The sequence below is a fragment of the Pagrus pagrus genome (assembly GCF_965226575.1).
Source record: "Pagrus pagrus genome assembly, chromosome: 20".
Lineage (NCBI taxonomy): Eukaryota > Metazoa > Chordata > Actinopteri > Spariformes > Sparidae > Pagrus > Pagrus pagrus.
Window position 1 is genome coordinate 12,674,790 of NC_140207.1, and position 17,173 is coordinate 12,691,962.

A 17,173-nucleotide genomic window follows, 5' to 3' on the forward strand; every position below is an offset into this window, starting at 1 on the left:
CGCCACATCTGTACAGATGTGATTGACATCCCTGAACATCGCTGAAATCCAGTTTGTCTTGCAGATCCTTTTAAATCTTACATTTTATTAATCCCCGAAGGAAAACATTTGACTTTTTTGGTTATCTTATTAAGGTGAAAGCTCCGTCATTGTGTTGTCTGATCGTGTTGTGTGATGGATTGCAAATAGCCTCATAAAAGATTTTGCAACTTCGTGATTATTCTACTATTTTAAAACACAAAACAATTCTCATATTTCAACTTGATGTTTTAAAGGTCAAATATTAATTCAGACTTTGGTGTGTGGAGAACAGAAATTGTGTATTTCTTCAGGAAGGGAAAGTCGTGACAGCCTTAATCTGACCCATGACCTTTCTGAGACCTTTGAAGCAAAGGCTGACCATATCGGATTACACATGCACACTCTTTAGCACACACACACAAACACACATGCATACAACATTCAGGAGAAGCTTTTTGAGGATGTCTCCGTCGGCAGTGGAAAGGGAGAAAAAACTGCACTTTGCTGTCTCTGCACTTTTGGGCTGCTTCCTGTCATTTGTTTTATTGTAGCGCAGTTTCCACAGCTTTGTTTACATACTGCATAGCAAATTGTATTCATTGGGGCTCTGTGGGATTGCGTGTGTGTGTGTTTCAGAGAGGGCGAGAGAAGCAGGTGTTGGTTATGTTTGGGCAGCAGTTTCTGCTTCCCTCCTCATACTTTTGATCTCGGCTTAGTGCGAAGCTGTATCGTGTAAGTGCACCATCTTGACCTTTGTGCTTCCTTCAGGTGGACTCCATCACCAGCATGCTGAGAGGGGCAGTGGTGGCTCGGGCGTTCGAGCAGACCAAGTGCTTCACTCCTGGAAGAGGATTACAAGGTAAAACACCAGGACTGTGATGTGCTTCTGGGTCTATTTACACAGTGCAGCGAGCCGTCAAACAGCTTGAGCAAGAAATGTCAAAGCTATTCTTTGTGAATCAAAAATATATTCGACTGCAGCAGTGGAGGTGTTTCCTGTGAGGAATGTGTTTTGTTTGATGGTGTAGCTCCGCTTCCTGGGCCGTGCTGGGCCGCACAGCGGGCCTGAGAGAGGAAAGATAATATTGGAGAAACTCCCCAGCCCAACCAGCACCAACACTGAGAGAAACCAGAGCACACGCTGAAAATGTCGCAGCCGCCGCCTGCGCAAAGGGGCTGCAACTTCCTGTTGTGTAATGCGTGTCTGCACAGATGTGATCGTAGAGACGTGGGGGTGGAAGTATTGTTGGTGGATTCCAGCTCCTTAAAAAAACAGATTCCCATCCATTTTCTCCTCGCCTCATTCCTCCCTCATGTCTTTCTTTTATAAACATATTTTATCGGAATTTGAAGAGTCATCAAATTCTTCCGATAATGAACCCGTCCAGCCCCTCCCCCTCCTTCTACCATCACTTTAGTCTTATTAATTTGTAATCTTGGTAAAAAAAATAAAAAACACATAACGGTGGACGGTGCTATTATAAGAATTGTAAGAAATCTAATGTTAAATAGCCAAAATTAGCTGCTGTTTACCAATCAACTGAGAAGAAACGCTGCAAGTTGAGCATCAGACTTCATCCATTTACTCGCCAGGAGATGTGGAGCAGTGGAAAGCAACACCATTGTTAACTGTCGGGTCTATAGAGGCTGCAGAGCCCGGTTCCGTTGCCCGCTTGTCTGGTTCCAGTTCCGGCTCTGGTGCCCATTCCAGTCCCAGACCTGGAAAAATTAATGAATAACTACAAATGAAATAAGATAATTGAAAGAGAGGGAAATGTTGATTTTCATTATTCCACAAAAATGTAAGGATTCAGCTGCTGCACTGATTTTATTGTCTCACCCATGTAGTCATTCTGAGGAAAGTGAGGGTCTTTCACTTCCCTTTGCCTTCACATATCCCTCCGCCCTTCGCTCTGAAGCACTTCATAGTGTTGAAACAACACCACTTTGCTGCACACTCATCTCCTCTTTACGTTTATTGTAGTGCTACTTACCCGTCAATGGGAAGGGTGACCCTGCCGCTGCTCCTGTGCTTGTAGAATATCTGATCATTTTATTTTTGCTATGTGTTTATTTGCCACCCAACCTCATCTTGGCCTCGGTGTTTAACCACACTCGTCTGTTGTTAAGTTTTTATCTCTCACAAGATGTAGGAAATGTTGCTGGAAGGGGCTAAATGCAGCCTTATCATTTCCCACTACAGATATAAACTAGCTTACGATGCCCTTTCACGATCTGTGGTGTTTTTGTTCAGGTGACTCATCCCATTTATGAAGATTAGATAGAAGAAACACTCAAAAGAAACAGTTGTTTTCTTTCTCTCTTGTGTTGCTTCATGGTTCCCAGACTCTGCACAAATTATAGCTGTATGTTTTGCATCGTGGTGGTCTGTACTGTGCTACGTAAGACTTTAAAAAGCCCTGATATGAACCAAGTTTGCTTATTTTACGATCTTGAAAGTGACTTTAATAGAGTGTGATCAGCACTAAAAGCAAAAGAGCAGATTATTTTGTATGTTTGGACGAGGGAAGCCTCCACACACCCCGACTCGTTTGGCACACAGACTCCCCTCTCATCTCAGGCTGTCTTCGAGTGAGCGCCGATATGCTTGAACTGAAAATAGGTCTTCCCGTGTTTTGTGTGTTTGTGTGTGTGCGCGTGCATAAATGCCCTCAGGAGGGATGTGGAGGCCTTGATCATAGCTGATCCATCTCCACTCCAGTAATGTGTGTGGTTGATAACAGAGCAAATAGGATTATCTAACAAGTGGAGCATTCCTGCATCTGATCTCTCACTCTCTCCGTCGCCCTCAGACACACAAACACACACTCCAAACCCCCCTTGAAGCCTCTGTTAAACAGCCACCGCTCTATCACAGATCTCTTCTTTGCTTTTGTCTGCAAAGTAAACTTTATTACAAGCCGTTCTGTCTAGTTTCAAGAGGGGTTACGCCACGCTGACAGACCTTTAAACTCACGTTTTGCCACTGCAAAGACAAGGAATATGCAGGATACGCTTATAAAACAGAAGAATATCGTTTGTTTGCAGGCCATAATTTTTTATCATTTCATTCAGACAGATGGAGAAAGAATGACACAAATGTGCAGAGAGACACATGAAGAGTAACTGAGACGTAAAGCGGAATAGACGATGAAAAGTGAAAGATGATTAGAGTGTAATAATTAATTGGCTTCTGTCATCTTTTTTTGATGATCATCTTTCGCTGAAATATTTTGTTGACTGAATAATCAGTCTAATAAATAATTCAGGGTGTTATAGTTTTAAACAGTTCGATGTGCGCCAAGTGTTTTAGCAAAGTAAGGGGGATTTTATGATGGCAGTAAAAATCTGTGTTAACCAGAGAGTCAGGGAGAAAGAGAGCTGGAGAAGAGGGAGAAAAGGGAATCGATCAAGATGTTTATTATTCTTTCCTCACTACTTAAATTCTCCCTCCAGTCAACAGCATGTTTTCTTCTTGTTCCTACAGTTGAATGTTTGAGCTTGACTGTGTTGAATGATGTATGTGCCACAGAGTTCAACACTTGAAGGCTGTTTTCAAGTCTAAATTTTCTCTGTGCTCATTGAAAATCTGATTTTAAGAGGCCGTGAGCAAGATGAGGTGACATCGCAAATACATACGTACATGTGTGGAGGGGATGTTTAATAATGCGAAAGGTGGACAAAGGCAGTTTGTCATATAATTGACCTTTCTCCATATGCAAAATGTGCTTAGCAGTTACACATACACTCATATACCGCCCCGATGCCAATTCTCTGTGCATGTCTGTGTGTGTTTCAGAGTTTCAGCAGGAGATGGAGCCCAAGGTGAACTGCACCAAAAAGTTACGACTCCACGTCAAGCAGGATCCCTGGAACCTTCCCAGCAGCGTTCAGACCCTCACGCAAACCATCGCCAAATATGTGGAGGGTGAGTGTGCACCTGAACATAATCGTGGTTAAAGGTGCACTATGTAAGAATTGGCCGCCCGTCGAAGGTCACTTTAAAACAAATGGGGAGAAGCACATCAGCAGAGTAACCGCAAATTCCCGCTAACTGTTGCTGCCGTTAGCTAGTAGGCTGTGCAGCTAGCGGCCCAGACTGGGAGCTCGTAGAGGTGACAGAATGGGCTGTGGCTAGCTGGTTAGCATGCTAACTTCTGAGATATCTTTGCAAAACACATGACGTTGAACCTGTTATTTCTTTCCATTCTGTTGATAACTTCAATTGATTTGTGGATGTTTTAAACCAGAATTCTTACATATTGCACCTTTAACACCAGTGTTTGGGTCTAATTTGATTACAGTAACCCCCAACACTGGCTTACACACACTCAAACTTATTACTGTCGTACATTGTTAGGCACTTAAGGATCATGTGAACAAGCAGTATGTCATGAAAAGGCACGCCAGGCTTGGGAGGTAGTGTACATTAAATTGACCAATTCTCCAGTGTGCCTCATCATATTTATTGGATGCAGTAATAGCCCGTGTTACAGCTGTGTGGGTACAGGCTGTCCCAGACCGCTAACTGCGCTGCACACTTTAAACTTTTAACCCAAAACCATTCTGGGATACATAAATTTGAGCTGCAGAGTTGGAGCTGAAAACTAGCAGGTTTCAGAACGAGGAGCTGCACACTATGAGATGTTTATATCTACAGAGGGAGTTGAGCCTCATTTATCCGCAACGGGAGTGTGCGGTATTGTGTTTGTTGGCACACAGATTGAACACACATACAGACACATATGTACTATACATACAGACACACCCGGGGCAAACACACTGAGATACAAACAGCCGGGGCCTGAGGCCAGCCACATGACACGCCTGGGAAAGGTGAGCTGGCGGTCACAACTGAGAGAGTACAAATAAGCAGAGTTCATATTAATGTGCAGCTTGGCCTGTGTACACCACTTCTTTTCCCCCCTACCTCTCCCCATGATGGCTTTTTCATGCAGCTAAGCGTCCTGCCAAGCTTCCCGCGGCTCTGATATGACTATAAACAAATACGGATTTATGTTATTATCTTTGCCTGTGGCTGGTTTTTATTATTTTTTTCTTATATGTGAAGATAAACAGCTGTGGAGCTAGGATGGAGCAGAAGAGTAATACAGCATCGTCCTATTTATGACTTGAAGGGGACAAGTTTATAGCACAGGTCATACTACTGCAGTCTGGGAGAGGAGCTCTTTGGGAGTTGCTGTAAGGTTGTTCACTGCTTCACTGGACTGATTTTATTTCTTTTTTTTTCAGAGGTGAAGACACGACTGCTCTTGGTTCTACTACAGTACACAGGTTTGTCTTACTGTCCTCCTGCAGGAACACAGCAACACAAAATATTGCCATGACTGAAATTTTAATGCATTTTTGCACGAAAAATTATTAAATAAATAAAAACATTGTGGAAGGCATGGTGTCCTGCGCTGGAGAACCACTCTGTGGTTGAAACTGTAAACATGACTGAGAGGGGAAAGAGAACAAGTAAAGAATGGAAATCAGAAACACACACTCAAACAGAGAGAGTTGTTTAAAGAAGAAAGAACAGTGTAAACTTAAAGCAGAAATAGACAACTTTCCAACATTCCCTCCTCCCTGTGGTCTTACTGTTGGCTACTGCTAGCAGCCTGGCTACTGTCAAAAGCACAAGAATCCCAGTTAGACCTAGAAACCCGAGTGCTGAGTGCTACAAAAAGGCACAGTTAAACACATGGTTGCATTAATAAGCAGGCAGGTTTTGTTACTTACTGGTTTAGTAGTAAGAAACCTTCTCAAAAACACATATCGCGGGGGAACAGAGTGAATACTGTCCTCTCTTCCACAGCACTAAGAGTGACTATGGATGAAAATCCACATCAAACCTTGCAGCACTGCTAAGCTCAGATGTCAAGAAAGCACACTGATGAAATCATGTGTTATGTTCCCTTACATGCCTCCAGGAACTATAAATTAATAAGAAAAAGTGAAAAAAGCATATATATTTTCTAAGGTTTTGGTGGGATTAGCTAATAGTGTCAAAGAGTTTGCAGTCATTCCTCATGACACATTATTCATTTCAGAGGAGTTCATGAACTCATTTTTAACTCGGTGAATTGCTGAACTTTTTCAGGGGGCCTATTTCTCAGGACATTATGGCAGCCAATTATTTTCCACTCGGGCACACCTGTCATTTGCTCTCATTTTTTTCCTCCCTGATACAATATTTAATACCCAGCAGATTAAAAAAAAAGCAGCCACGGCTTTTCGTCACCTTATTGAAAGCTTAAAAATTGCCACGGCATAGAGTCTGACCTAAAAAGTCTGAAAAGTTTAATTATCATAACAAACTCTTGCTGCTCGTTTCTGTCACTCCTTTTTTTTTTTTTTTTTTTACATTTGACCTCACCTCTTTACACCTCTGATTTTAATATTCACTTCTAACATCTCTTTCCTCTTACTTTGATTTATTGTTTGTACTTAACTTTTTTTTCTTCCTCTCAGCCTCATGTCCTTTTTCTTTCCCTCCAGACTCAGAGATCCAGTTGCGTCGAGATATGGTGTTCTGTCAGTCTCTAGTTGCGGCTGTTTGTGCCTTCTCAGAGCACCTACTGGCCGTCCTCAACCAGGTAAACTACACACATATCTGACTGAATAATGAAAATATCTATTTTTGGTTGATTCTTAACCTCAGCTCACTCATTGATCTCTTCTATGTGTCCACTCTCAGTTCCACAATGTAGGCAGGGACCAGGACGGGGACGGCTCGGACCCCCAGGACCTTCAGGAGGCCCAGGAAGCCAGCCGCCGTTGGCTGGAGCAGATTGCCAGCGCTGGGCTGCTCTTCCACTTCCAGTCCCTCCTCTCCCCCAATCTGGTGAGCACCAGACCAGCCTCAGCTCTCAGTTAATCCGCTTTAACAGACACTCGGAAAAAAAGGAGTTGCTGTCTGAATACAGAAATTAAAAACTGAGGAAATATGGCAAAATATAACAATACATATATTTGTATATAGAGGCTTTATCTGTGTGTACCAGCCCGTGTAGCACTCACATTCTGATATAAAACTATAATACCAAACAATAACAATCATATATCACACAGGACGTGAATGATGCAACATTTAACATAATTGTTCTACTAATAAAATAAGATGTCATCGTTTATTCGTTTAATTTTTAAGATCATCATTCAAGATGCCACTGTCAGGCTGCATGGTGGACACAAAACAATAAATCACTAAAATGTGCTGAGCTTAAAGGATAAGTTCATCCAAAAATAGCAATTTAAGACATTGTCTACTCACCCCCATGCCAATGGATGAACTTATAGTTCTTTAATGACTGTGTAAGGATGTGGTCTGAACCGCTGAGGTGTGCCGCTGTGCCACAGCCGACCTCCCGCCTTCTTTTCCCGTCATTTCGATATTGTTTGAGCTGGAGCTGTTGTCTGGGGATGTTGTGGAAAAATGTCAAACTGCAGTTCAGGTCTGAAAGGGATGAACTCAGTTACTGTCGATCTCTGTTCATTTGTGTCATGTGAACTTGCTGCTGACATCGATACATGTTATCTAATGTCAGTCATAAGCAGATAGACTAGATATCAGAACTTTTTATTCAATCAATCAAAATTATTGCTAAAGCAGCTTTCATACAGGTTAGGGCAGTTCAAAAGACTAACAACAGAAGACTAACAAACCGAGACAGATGGAGGGTAGACAGTAATAGAGTGAAATTTAAAAGTCAAAACAACATTTTTAAAAAAGGAAATAAATTTGATGAGAGGGATATAAAACAACATACTGTAAGATGATATCCTAAAATAATGAAATAACTGACGTAATAAAATAATACAACATAAATACAATAAAAAATAGTGACTAAAGTAAAAGTAAATATTGTCTGTAAACCATTCTTAGGTAGGTTTTAAGTTTATGTGTAAAGATTTCAACACTTCCAGCATCTCTCAGGTCCTCCAGGGTCTCGGCGCATAAAAGCTAAATTGTCACCCCGATTCTGAACCTCTGCACGTGGATTTAAACACGCTTAATTTCTCACGATTTTGGAAAGGTTTTGAAACCCCTGGCAGCCTTGAAAAACGTAAAACTGAGTAAACAAAACGCAATTCATTAGTGATAACGACTAGAATATAACCTATAATGTTGAGCGCTGTTTGTGAGTATGTGATCTTATTTTGGAAAACTTGAAATCGAATCGTCTTTTGGCTTTTCTCTCTCACCTGAATTTAAGTGAGCCCAGTGAAAAGACCATCTGAAAAGAGAGTTCACTCTGAACAGCCACAGTGGATTGCTGAAATCAGGCCAAGCGCCCACACCGTGACCTCACTCAGATCCATATTAACCTTTCCCTCCAAGAATTTCTTAAATAATTTCAAAGTTTTCAATCATGATAGAGAAACTGGAACTCAAGCTGCTAAAGGACTGTAATACATTCTTCCAAAGCATTTATGTCCTATTTCCATCTATTTCTTTTCTGCATTTTGCATCATCAACCACACAGAAAAACATGTTTTTATTGGGGTGAGGTATTTCGATTTAGTTTCTATTTCTGTCTTTGCTCACTGGGAATTAGCAACACAGGAAGTGCTTTAAAAGTGTATTTTGGCGGCTTACGTCAGATCCCCAGAAATCATTGATGCTTTTCCCTCTTCGTCCTGCAGTGCTGTCTCTCTTTTCCCCTTCATTTCTCAAGACATTTCTCTTTCAAGTGTCCCCGCGGAACAAAACAGGGTCTCAGTACCTGCAGGTGATTCCAGTGAAATCTCGGCACGCTCCTTTTTAGGGCACCACATGAAAGGCACAAAAACTGGGGATGCTGTGGATGTGTGTGTCTACGTTTGGGCTATTGTGTATGCTGAATGTGTTTATGTGAAACCCTATGAGACAAACTTGCCCACACGCAGCAGACGTCACTTGGCAGGGCAGCGGGTCTTCCTCCGTCACATGTCGGGCCATCTCAAATGTGTCTTTAGGAAAAAAAGGCCCTAATCCTCTTTCACCACTGCCCTGGTTATCCCTCTGCATGTGGTGGATGAAGGAAAGAAGGAAGAAGAAAGAGAAGGGGAAGGGAGGGGTGACGGAGGAGTGCGGGGCGTCACGATCCGAAATGTATTCGAGCCGCTTTTGCTTTCGCTTTCGCCACGAGCGCATGTGCTTGTTTGTGTGTGTGTGAGGATGCTGAGTGCATGTTTGAAAAGGAAACACAATCAGAGGTACAAACAAACAAGCTAAAGCAAACGTGAAAACAGACAAAGACGTGGGCATACACGCTGTTACACATGCAGGGGACCTCATGTGATTTAGAAATACTGATGTCAAGGCTTCTTTTAGCATCAACTTTCAGAAGTGAAGTGTCTGCCACAATATTAATACTTTATAGAGTTGTTTTGCTCACTTTCTGCATTTGTTCCAACCATAACTACGCATTTGCAGCTCATTTATTTCAAGCAACAGATGCTTTGTGGCTGTTGTTGAATATGACAACCTTTTGTTTGCTCCCAACCTTCTCCGTCATTACTTTTAAATGTCAAAATCTAGCTGTCGACTGCTGTTAAGCATATTATGAGCTGTAATCGAATTTCTTACTTGTTCAGATGTCATGTTTGAAAAGAAAGAAAGAAATACAACCCTTAATATAAAGATAAAGATATAAAGGTAAAATATGGGAGGTAATATGTGGTGTAGTTTTGCATTTCAAATTATTGACTCGGCAGATTCACACGGGCTTAGGATCACAGACAACTTCTTCAAATGTTTTACAAATTACTAGAGCTCCCCAAGTAATACTAGTCTTATACTAGTGCCAATAAAGCCTAGGGCTGCACAGTTAATCAAAATATTATTAAAATCGCAATATCTACCTTTTTTTTAATAAGGTCAAATGTGTGACAAAATAGCATTAAGATGAAGTACTGTCGTGCTGCAGAGATTCACTTCCAGTGGACAAAATGCGGTGCCCCCCTGCATACATGTGGTGCCTTTTTTGTTTTCTTCGCCCTCTCCCCTTAAACATCCTGAGTGGCTAGATCCAGTGAGAAACAACTTGGTGGTCAAGACAACACGAGTTCTCTGAGGTGTTCCTCAGGGATTAATGTTTGGACTTTAAATCATTAGTAAGAGCCAGATCTTGCTGAACAGTAAATGTTGATTCTTTAACAAGAATTGATCTCTGTCAAGGAGCAGGGTATTGATCAACTCATTAAGCGTCTACTTGACTGTAGTCCTTTTTCTCCCAGAACTTAAGTTTCTTGGCTCTAATTAAGCTGTTAGAAGGAGCCGTTCTGCATAATGTGTACTTTCATTTGTAATTGTAATCCCCAAGAGCTGCAAAGAGACTTTGATGTGGAGAATTGATGAAGTTCCCCTTTAATTTGTCATTTGTGTGCTGTCTCTTTGACCAAAAAATGATCCTAATGCTTTCTTCACCTCTACAATCTCACTAGCATGCTGTCTTTCTCTCGTCAGACTGATGAGCAGGCCATGTTGGAGGACACTCAGGTGGCCCTTATTGACTTGGAGAAGGTCACCTTCTACTTCCAGCAATTTGAAGGGGAGCCGCTGGTGGCCAGTATGTACACTGAGACTTTAAGCTTACATTTGACTAGCATTTCTGTTTTTTTTTTTTCAATTTAGGAAATTAAGCTTAAAAGAGTTCTCTAAATATATCTCATATCTTCTGGCAGACATGCCCATGTCGTACCAGGTGGAGGGCACCCGTCAGACCTTGAAGGTTTGCTTCTACCTTGAGAGTTTCTACTTTTCCCAGCTGCCTCACCGTCTGAGAAACGGAGGGGGCATCAAAATCTACCCTGTGCTCTTCACACAAGGTACAGGAAGCCTGGTTAGGGAACTTGCATGGAGTGCAGAGATGAATGTACGTATATAAATATAACTTTATCTTTCACTCCCTGGTTTGTAATGTCTGCAGCACTGGAGAGTATGGAGGGTTACTACTACAGAGACAATGTGTCAGTGGAAGAATACCAGGCCCAAATCAATGCTGCCTCACTGGATAAAGTCAAACAGTACTACAAGAGACTGAGGTATGTTGTACAACACACACACACACACACACACACACACACACACACACACACACACACACACACACACACACACACACACACACACATTACTTTGAGGCTGTGTGATTTGGCTCTTTTACTTTAATATAAATCAACACAACTTGTGCCAGTCGGGTTTGACTCTCAACGCCCAGCGGGGCCTCAAGGTGATTGGCTGAGAGAGACACAGCGGGAATGTTTTATGATTGGTTGCGAACGCACGCAGCAGGGGCGGCAGTGATTGGATGAGAGTGCCCAGCGTGTCACCGGCGCTGATGTAGTGCCTACGTACAGCTGCTGGACTGAGTTAACTCGCACCCCGTTCGATTTGCCGCACACCCGAGAGCCTCTGTGATTGGCCAGGCATGGATAATTTAATGAGGTGGAAACAGAAAGGAAGAAACGGACACTTCTGGGAGTTGAAAATAAAGGCTCGGCTTTATTTAATCTCCTGGTTGTGTGAGCGAGTGTCAGGCCTGTGCGGCATGCTGTCTGAATATCAATTTAGTTTCGTATTAGATGCTACCTGACTGAAAGTCACATTTAAACCACCTGCGTGTAAAAGGATGTCTGTGGATGCACATTACGAATTCATCTTTTAGGAAATATTTTAGACTTTGAAGAAATGAGATGTGGCTTCGGCAAAATGTCCTACAAGATAGATTTGTAGACGCACACTTACATCCGATCCTCTTGTGGTCTATAAATTGGACACTGTTATCATAGATCTGAGTTCAGTGCCAGCCCATTTGCCAATCTACTTACTACAGATACTGCTCATCAAGATGAAACGATACTCTCTGATACCATCTAGAAAGAATCGTTCACACTCTTGGAAAGCCGTTTGAAGCCCAGCCAGGGTGCATTCCCTCGCTGAATACCTACGAGTGCCACCAGTCGACACGTCGGCTTCGGCTAAACATCTGCTGCTGATTGTGTGGATAATTAAACACAGAGCACAGCAAAACTTCATCATGTTATTTAGGGACAATCTGCATTGGAGGGGAGGGGGGGCGGGCGGATGATTTAGTACATCGGTGCCGCGACAAAAACATTAATTTTCTGGGTTGCTTTCCGCGGATGGTTTTTAATTTGTTCGTAGCGTTTAGCGAAATGAGTGAAAAGAATTTCAAGCATTCATTTCTGTCAGATTTCCACACGTACCACATTGTGCTGGGTCATTAAATCCTTCTAGCGCAATTGTCCTTCCATCGCTTTATGTGATAATATTGTCTACTAGATCTTCTGGGACTCCACAACCTTTTAATAGTGCAGTATTGGCATTTTGTGGCATCTCTTTCATTTCATTTTATTGAGTCCTTGTTTGCAGTAAGGACTGCATGATCAGTCTCTAAAATGTCACTATCCTAATTAAGAACCACAGGGAGAGATATATTGTGTCAGGGCGCCTGCAGCACCTTTTAAAATGAAATTATCTTAATAAGCTTTCATTACTCAAAGCAGTACATCCAGGATTCAGCCGTGTGATTCAGAATAGCCTGTGTTTTTCTATGCCTGCATGTGTGTTTCTGTACAGTATGACCTGTGCAGAATGAGCCTAATTGAATTGACAGCAGAGGCTCCAGCAGTAACACGGAGCAGATGTGCACTGACAAGCAAAACGAGTGAGGCTGGTGAAGTGGGGAGCATGAGGGGTGCTGGGTAGGGATGTGGGTCAGCAGCGTGCTTCAAACACCCAACTGGACTGGATACTCTCTAGTCTCTTTTTTAAATCTCCATACCTGTTTCAGCGCCAAACTGCAGATTTTTCTGTCTCAATCCAATCAGCTTTCTGAGCTCTACATTGTATATACTCGTATGTGAATCAGCTGGTGTTGGGTTGACATATGTTTTGTATCCAAGGAACAATTCTTTATATCACATGTATGAAAAGTGTGCAGGAGCAGGAGTTTGCTTCACTGCTGTTGCTATAAAAAAATAGTTAATGACTCATATAAGGCAAAGACACAGTGCAAAGCAAATGACTGACAGCGGTGGAACTGTACTATTATGACCTTCACTTGAATATTGTTATTTCATGCTGCTTCATACTGCTACTTAACTTAAATTCTTTCAGAAACAGAAAAAATCTATGTGAAGGTTGGGTAGAGGCAGTGCAGTGCAAATGAATAATCCATCCACAGACACATAACAATTTGAATTTTACACATGCACTTGTTATGGATGCAATATAAGATACGCTCTGATGTTGTGTTAGGATTGTTTCATGTAATGCCAGCCAGCAGTGCATGTAAAGATCAGTAGATGTCATACACATCAGTGGGGAACAGACTTAAACTCAAGACCAGATAAAAATAGGTCAGATAAATGAAGAACAACGTGTTATTTAACTCGCTTGTTTTAATTGTTCTTTAAATATTAACACTCAAAAATAATCGTAAATATGTCATGGTTCAAACTGCAGTACCTTTACGGGCCACCAGTAGGCCCTGACCGGCACTTTGGGAGTCACTGCTCTACAGTATATATGAAGACCAACTACAACAGTTCGATTCTTCTTGCGCAATAATGCATCAGTAAAAATAATCCACTAATAAAATATGTAATAGTGTGACATTCAGAGAGGTTATTTTAATGATTATTTATATTTACATGCATTTGCTGAAAGATATAACATTTCCACAAAAGAATGTCTAAAAACAACCAGACCTTTGTTGTATATTTTGTCGAGTTGTGTACTGACATGATCCCAAATGTTTCCTACAATGGTCAAACCCAGACATTTGCACTTTTACTCAAGGTAACGGTGTGTTTTATTTTGGTGACCTGTGGCTTTAACTTAGAGGGAAACATCAGATGATATGTCAGAGACAGAGGAAGGAAGTCGATAGAGGAAGGAAGTCGATAAAACTCGTCCATGAACATTTTTTTAATTGTTTGTTTTGAGGGACCCCTAGCAGCAGAGTTGACATACTGTGCATTTAAGTACCATTATTATAGAATGCTTTGGTAATATTGCTTCTTCCACCTATGTACAGCATTTAACTATTATTTTCCTCATTAACAAATCTCCCTAATGAAGAATCGTTTTAAATTACCACAAAATACTGAAAAATGCCCAAGACGACAGATTAAAAAAAAAAAAATCTTGTCGAAACAAGTTCAAAACTCAAAGACATACTGTTCACTGACTTACTTAACTAAACTTATTTAATATTTGGTATATTTGCTTGTAAATGAACTCAAACAGTGAATCAATCAAAATGGTTGTTCATTTATATTTTGTTGATGGACTTACCGATTCATTGGCTACTGGTTTCAGCCTCACGGTCATCCAAACCACTCTCCAAGTAGCACTTTTAATTCAGCATTGCCGCTCAGTCATTCATGTGTACATGGAATAATACAGTAAGAACAAGCAAAACTATAGCAGGTGACTACTCGCACCAGAAGCGTGTTGTTTGTTCGCATCAATCACAGTAAAGTAAATATTCCCAGCTGGTTTTCACCAGTCAGCGAATACGGTGTCTCTGTCTATGTAATGTTAGCAGTAGTTTTCTTTCTCCATGTGTCTTTGGGCTGACCACAGACCAGCCTGTGATGTCACTCCTCTCTCCATCGCTGCGTTCCAACCTCAGGCACCTCGTTATCCTTGGAGCCCGGCCACGGCAGTGTTGGGTTAAACCCACACTATGGGCCGGAGCCAGAGGCTGACTGACAGACAGAAACAGCACACGCAATACTGAACTGAATGAACTGCAGGGGCTGAGATTTCTTGAGTGTTTTCATGCCGTCGATCCCCCCAGATGCACTCCCATTACTCCTCAGGCCTAAGTGTGAATTTACGAGCGCTGAGTTATTGTTGTTTTGAAGTTGCAAGTGAATTTTTTATCTGTTAACATTGCATGTGGAGAAATAATAGCGATGAGGATAAAAATTAGCATTTTCACTTAGAAATGCTTTGTATTGGGATCATTTATTTTCAATTAAATTAACGAGGAAGAAAGTCGCTCATTATGCTGCGAAATCCTGTCAAGATGTGACCTTTTCAGAAGTTCAAAGGCAAAATGAAAGCATGTTTTTTGTCTTGCTTCTCCACTGATGACTTTGCTAGCATGCATTGCAATGTGGGCATTATCCAATTTCAGAGTGGTAAATGATAGCACTGTAAGGCTTACACTTTCCTCACATGCACCAAGATACAGTATGATCCGAGCAAACCCATACTTCCTGATGAAGTCACTCAAGTCTTCAAAACATAAACTCCGGTGCCAAATCACAAGCACATGGCTGCTGCCGCTGGAGTCAGCGCTAACCAGATGACGTATGCACGTTTTCATGCTTTCATAAACCAGCTCGGCTGTCATGTGCATTTAGGTAGAAGAGGTTTGAAACCCTGACACGTACTGAGTTTGCTAAGCCACAGCCTAGTTGTTTGCAGGATTGTCATGATGCAAAGGCAAGAAGACATAGAGGGATAAAGTAATTGTCTCTCATTTTCTGTTACAGATTGTGAGCTGAATTTGCAAATGCGTATATTGTCTACACTTGCAGGGAGAAGCAACATCTGAAAAATAGAAAGCTGTGAAAAGAAAAGGCTTTTCCTTCAGGACGCAGTCACAGAACAGTAAAGGGGAAATTGAAAGGGGAATATAGATCGCCAGAGCAGGTTGGAAGGATGGAGGAGATTTCATCGGAGGGATGAGGATGATGGGCTTGAGGAGAGAGTGCAAAGGAGTCAACGAGGGCAGAGTGCAGAGGGGCGAAGCAGCACAGAGTCTGCAAATGTTTTATTCAGTGGGAGAGATTATCGCAGGCTTGTGGTTTCATCTCATTTTGGTTGTATTGACAGGAAGTTTCAGGAGAGAATCGCTATTGATTCAAGGAGCTTGGTGCATAAAGCATGGTGAAAGAATGCAGAAGAAAGTCTGCCGGTGAATCGTATGTGTGCCGTGCCCATATGTTGCCGCAGCTGTAACACTAACCTGTGAGTGTTAGCTGGCGTGTTAAAATCGATATCTTCTGGCACAGCTGAGGCAGGAAGCTTGCACTGCTTGCATTAAGGCTTTTCTCTCTAATTGAAATGCATTTGGCAGCAGTGAGGAAATGTTTGGCACTGTTTCACAAGGCAGTAGTGAGATTTCCACATCTTATGGTCCCTTTGATAAAACTACTTGATTTATGTGGATATTAAAATTCTACACAGTCTGACAAACGCTGTATAATGAAGGCATGGTGACTGAAAGATAAGCAGTAAACTCCGAAGTATGGCATCCCCAACAAATTGCACATATTATTATAACCACAGTCTTTTGTATTCCACGCTTTGTTAAACAGTTAAACATCCATCAGTCACAGCTTCTAGGTCATTTGTGCTTGCAGTGTTTGCTCTCCCATCAGCTGAAGGGAACTGGTAATCACACTGCTGCAGTGCAGTTTGTCTTGATTAAGCAGAAATGCTTGATGCTCATTGCAGGTCAGAGTGTCAGTTACAGCACAGTAGTGAGCTCTATCACTCCGCCCTTTGTCTCTGCTGCCCTGTGGCTGGAGCAGAGATCGATCCTCTCGCTGTTGTTCAGACGTGACCCAGCGTTTATAGAGGGAATATGCAAGATAAAGTGCTGCGTGATTAATGCTGCGAGCTGCTAGTTTGCCGACTCAGGTGAGGTTTTGATATACACACGTATCCACCTCTGCTTGCGTCATCACAAACGTGCAACTACAACCATATATATAAGCCTCCCTGACAGCCCTGCTCTCCAAGGACACCGCCACAATATATGCTCAACAAGAGACCATAGATAGCGTGACGTCACTTCAAGTTGCTCAGCACACAAATATGAATCCCACCATTGTCCCCGACATCGAAACGATGCTACAAATCTGCAGCTCAAACAGACACAGTGGCCATTTCATGTTGACGTCACACTCAGGGTTAGAAGCTTGAATGCTGGGATGATGTTATGCTGCTGTTTTCTGAATTGCAAGTTGTATAAACGTTGGGAATCTGACAAAATATTATCATTTCACCACTTTCTAAATGATCAGCAACTGATCAGATGATGGATAGTAAAACAACATATTTGACAACCATTAGCTTCTGTTAGACAACAGCTAATGTTAGCATTCAACTACT

At 41.9% G+C, this 17,173-nt stretch overlaps 1 protein-coding gene across 2 annotated transcripts in view; it reads left to right on the forward strand.

Moving 5' to 3' along the window:
• The window catches only part of prex2 (phosphatidylinositol-3,4,5-trisphosphate-dependent Rac exchange factor 2), a 98,414-nt gene that overhangs the window by 63,665 nt on the left and 17,576 nt on the right, over window positions 1–17,173 (forward strand). For both annotated transcript variants that reach the window (XM_084340151.1, XM_084340152.1), the window contains 8 exons: window positions 790–880; window positions 3,821–3,949; window positions 5,275–5,316; window positions 6,526–6,623; window positions 6,725–6,871; window positions 10,478–10,580; window positions 10,696–10,839; window positions 10,941–11,055. In XM_084340151.1, coding sequence (XP_084196277.1) covers window positions 790–880; window positions 3,821–3,949; window positions 5,275–5,316; window positions 6,526–6,623; window positions 6,725–6,871; window positions 10,478–10,580; window positions 10,696–10,839; window positions 10,941–11,055 — 869 coding nt within the window. The remainder of the gene's footprint in view (window positions 1–789; window positions 881–3,820; window positions 3,950–5,274; window positions 5,317–6,525; window positions 6,624–6,724; window positions 6,872–10,477; window positions 10,581–10,695; window positions 10,840–10,940; window positions 11,056–17,173) is intronic.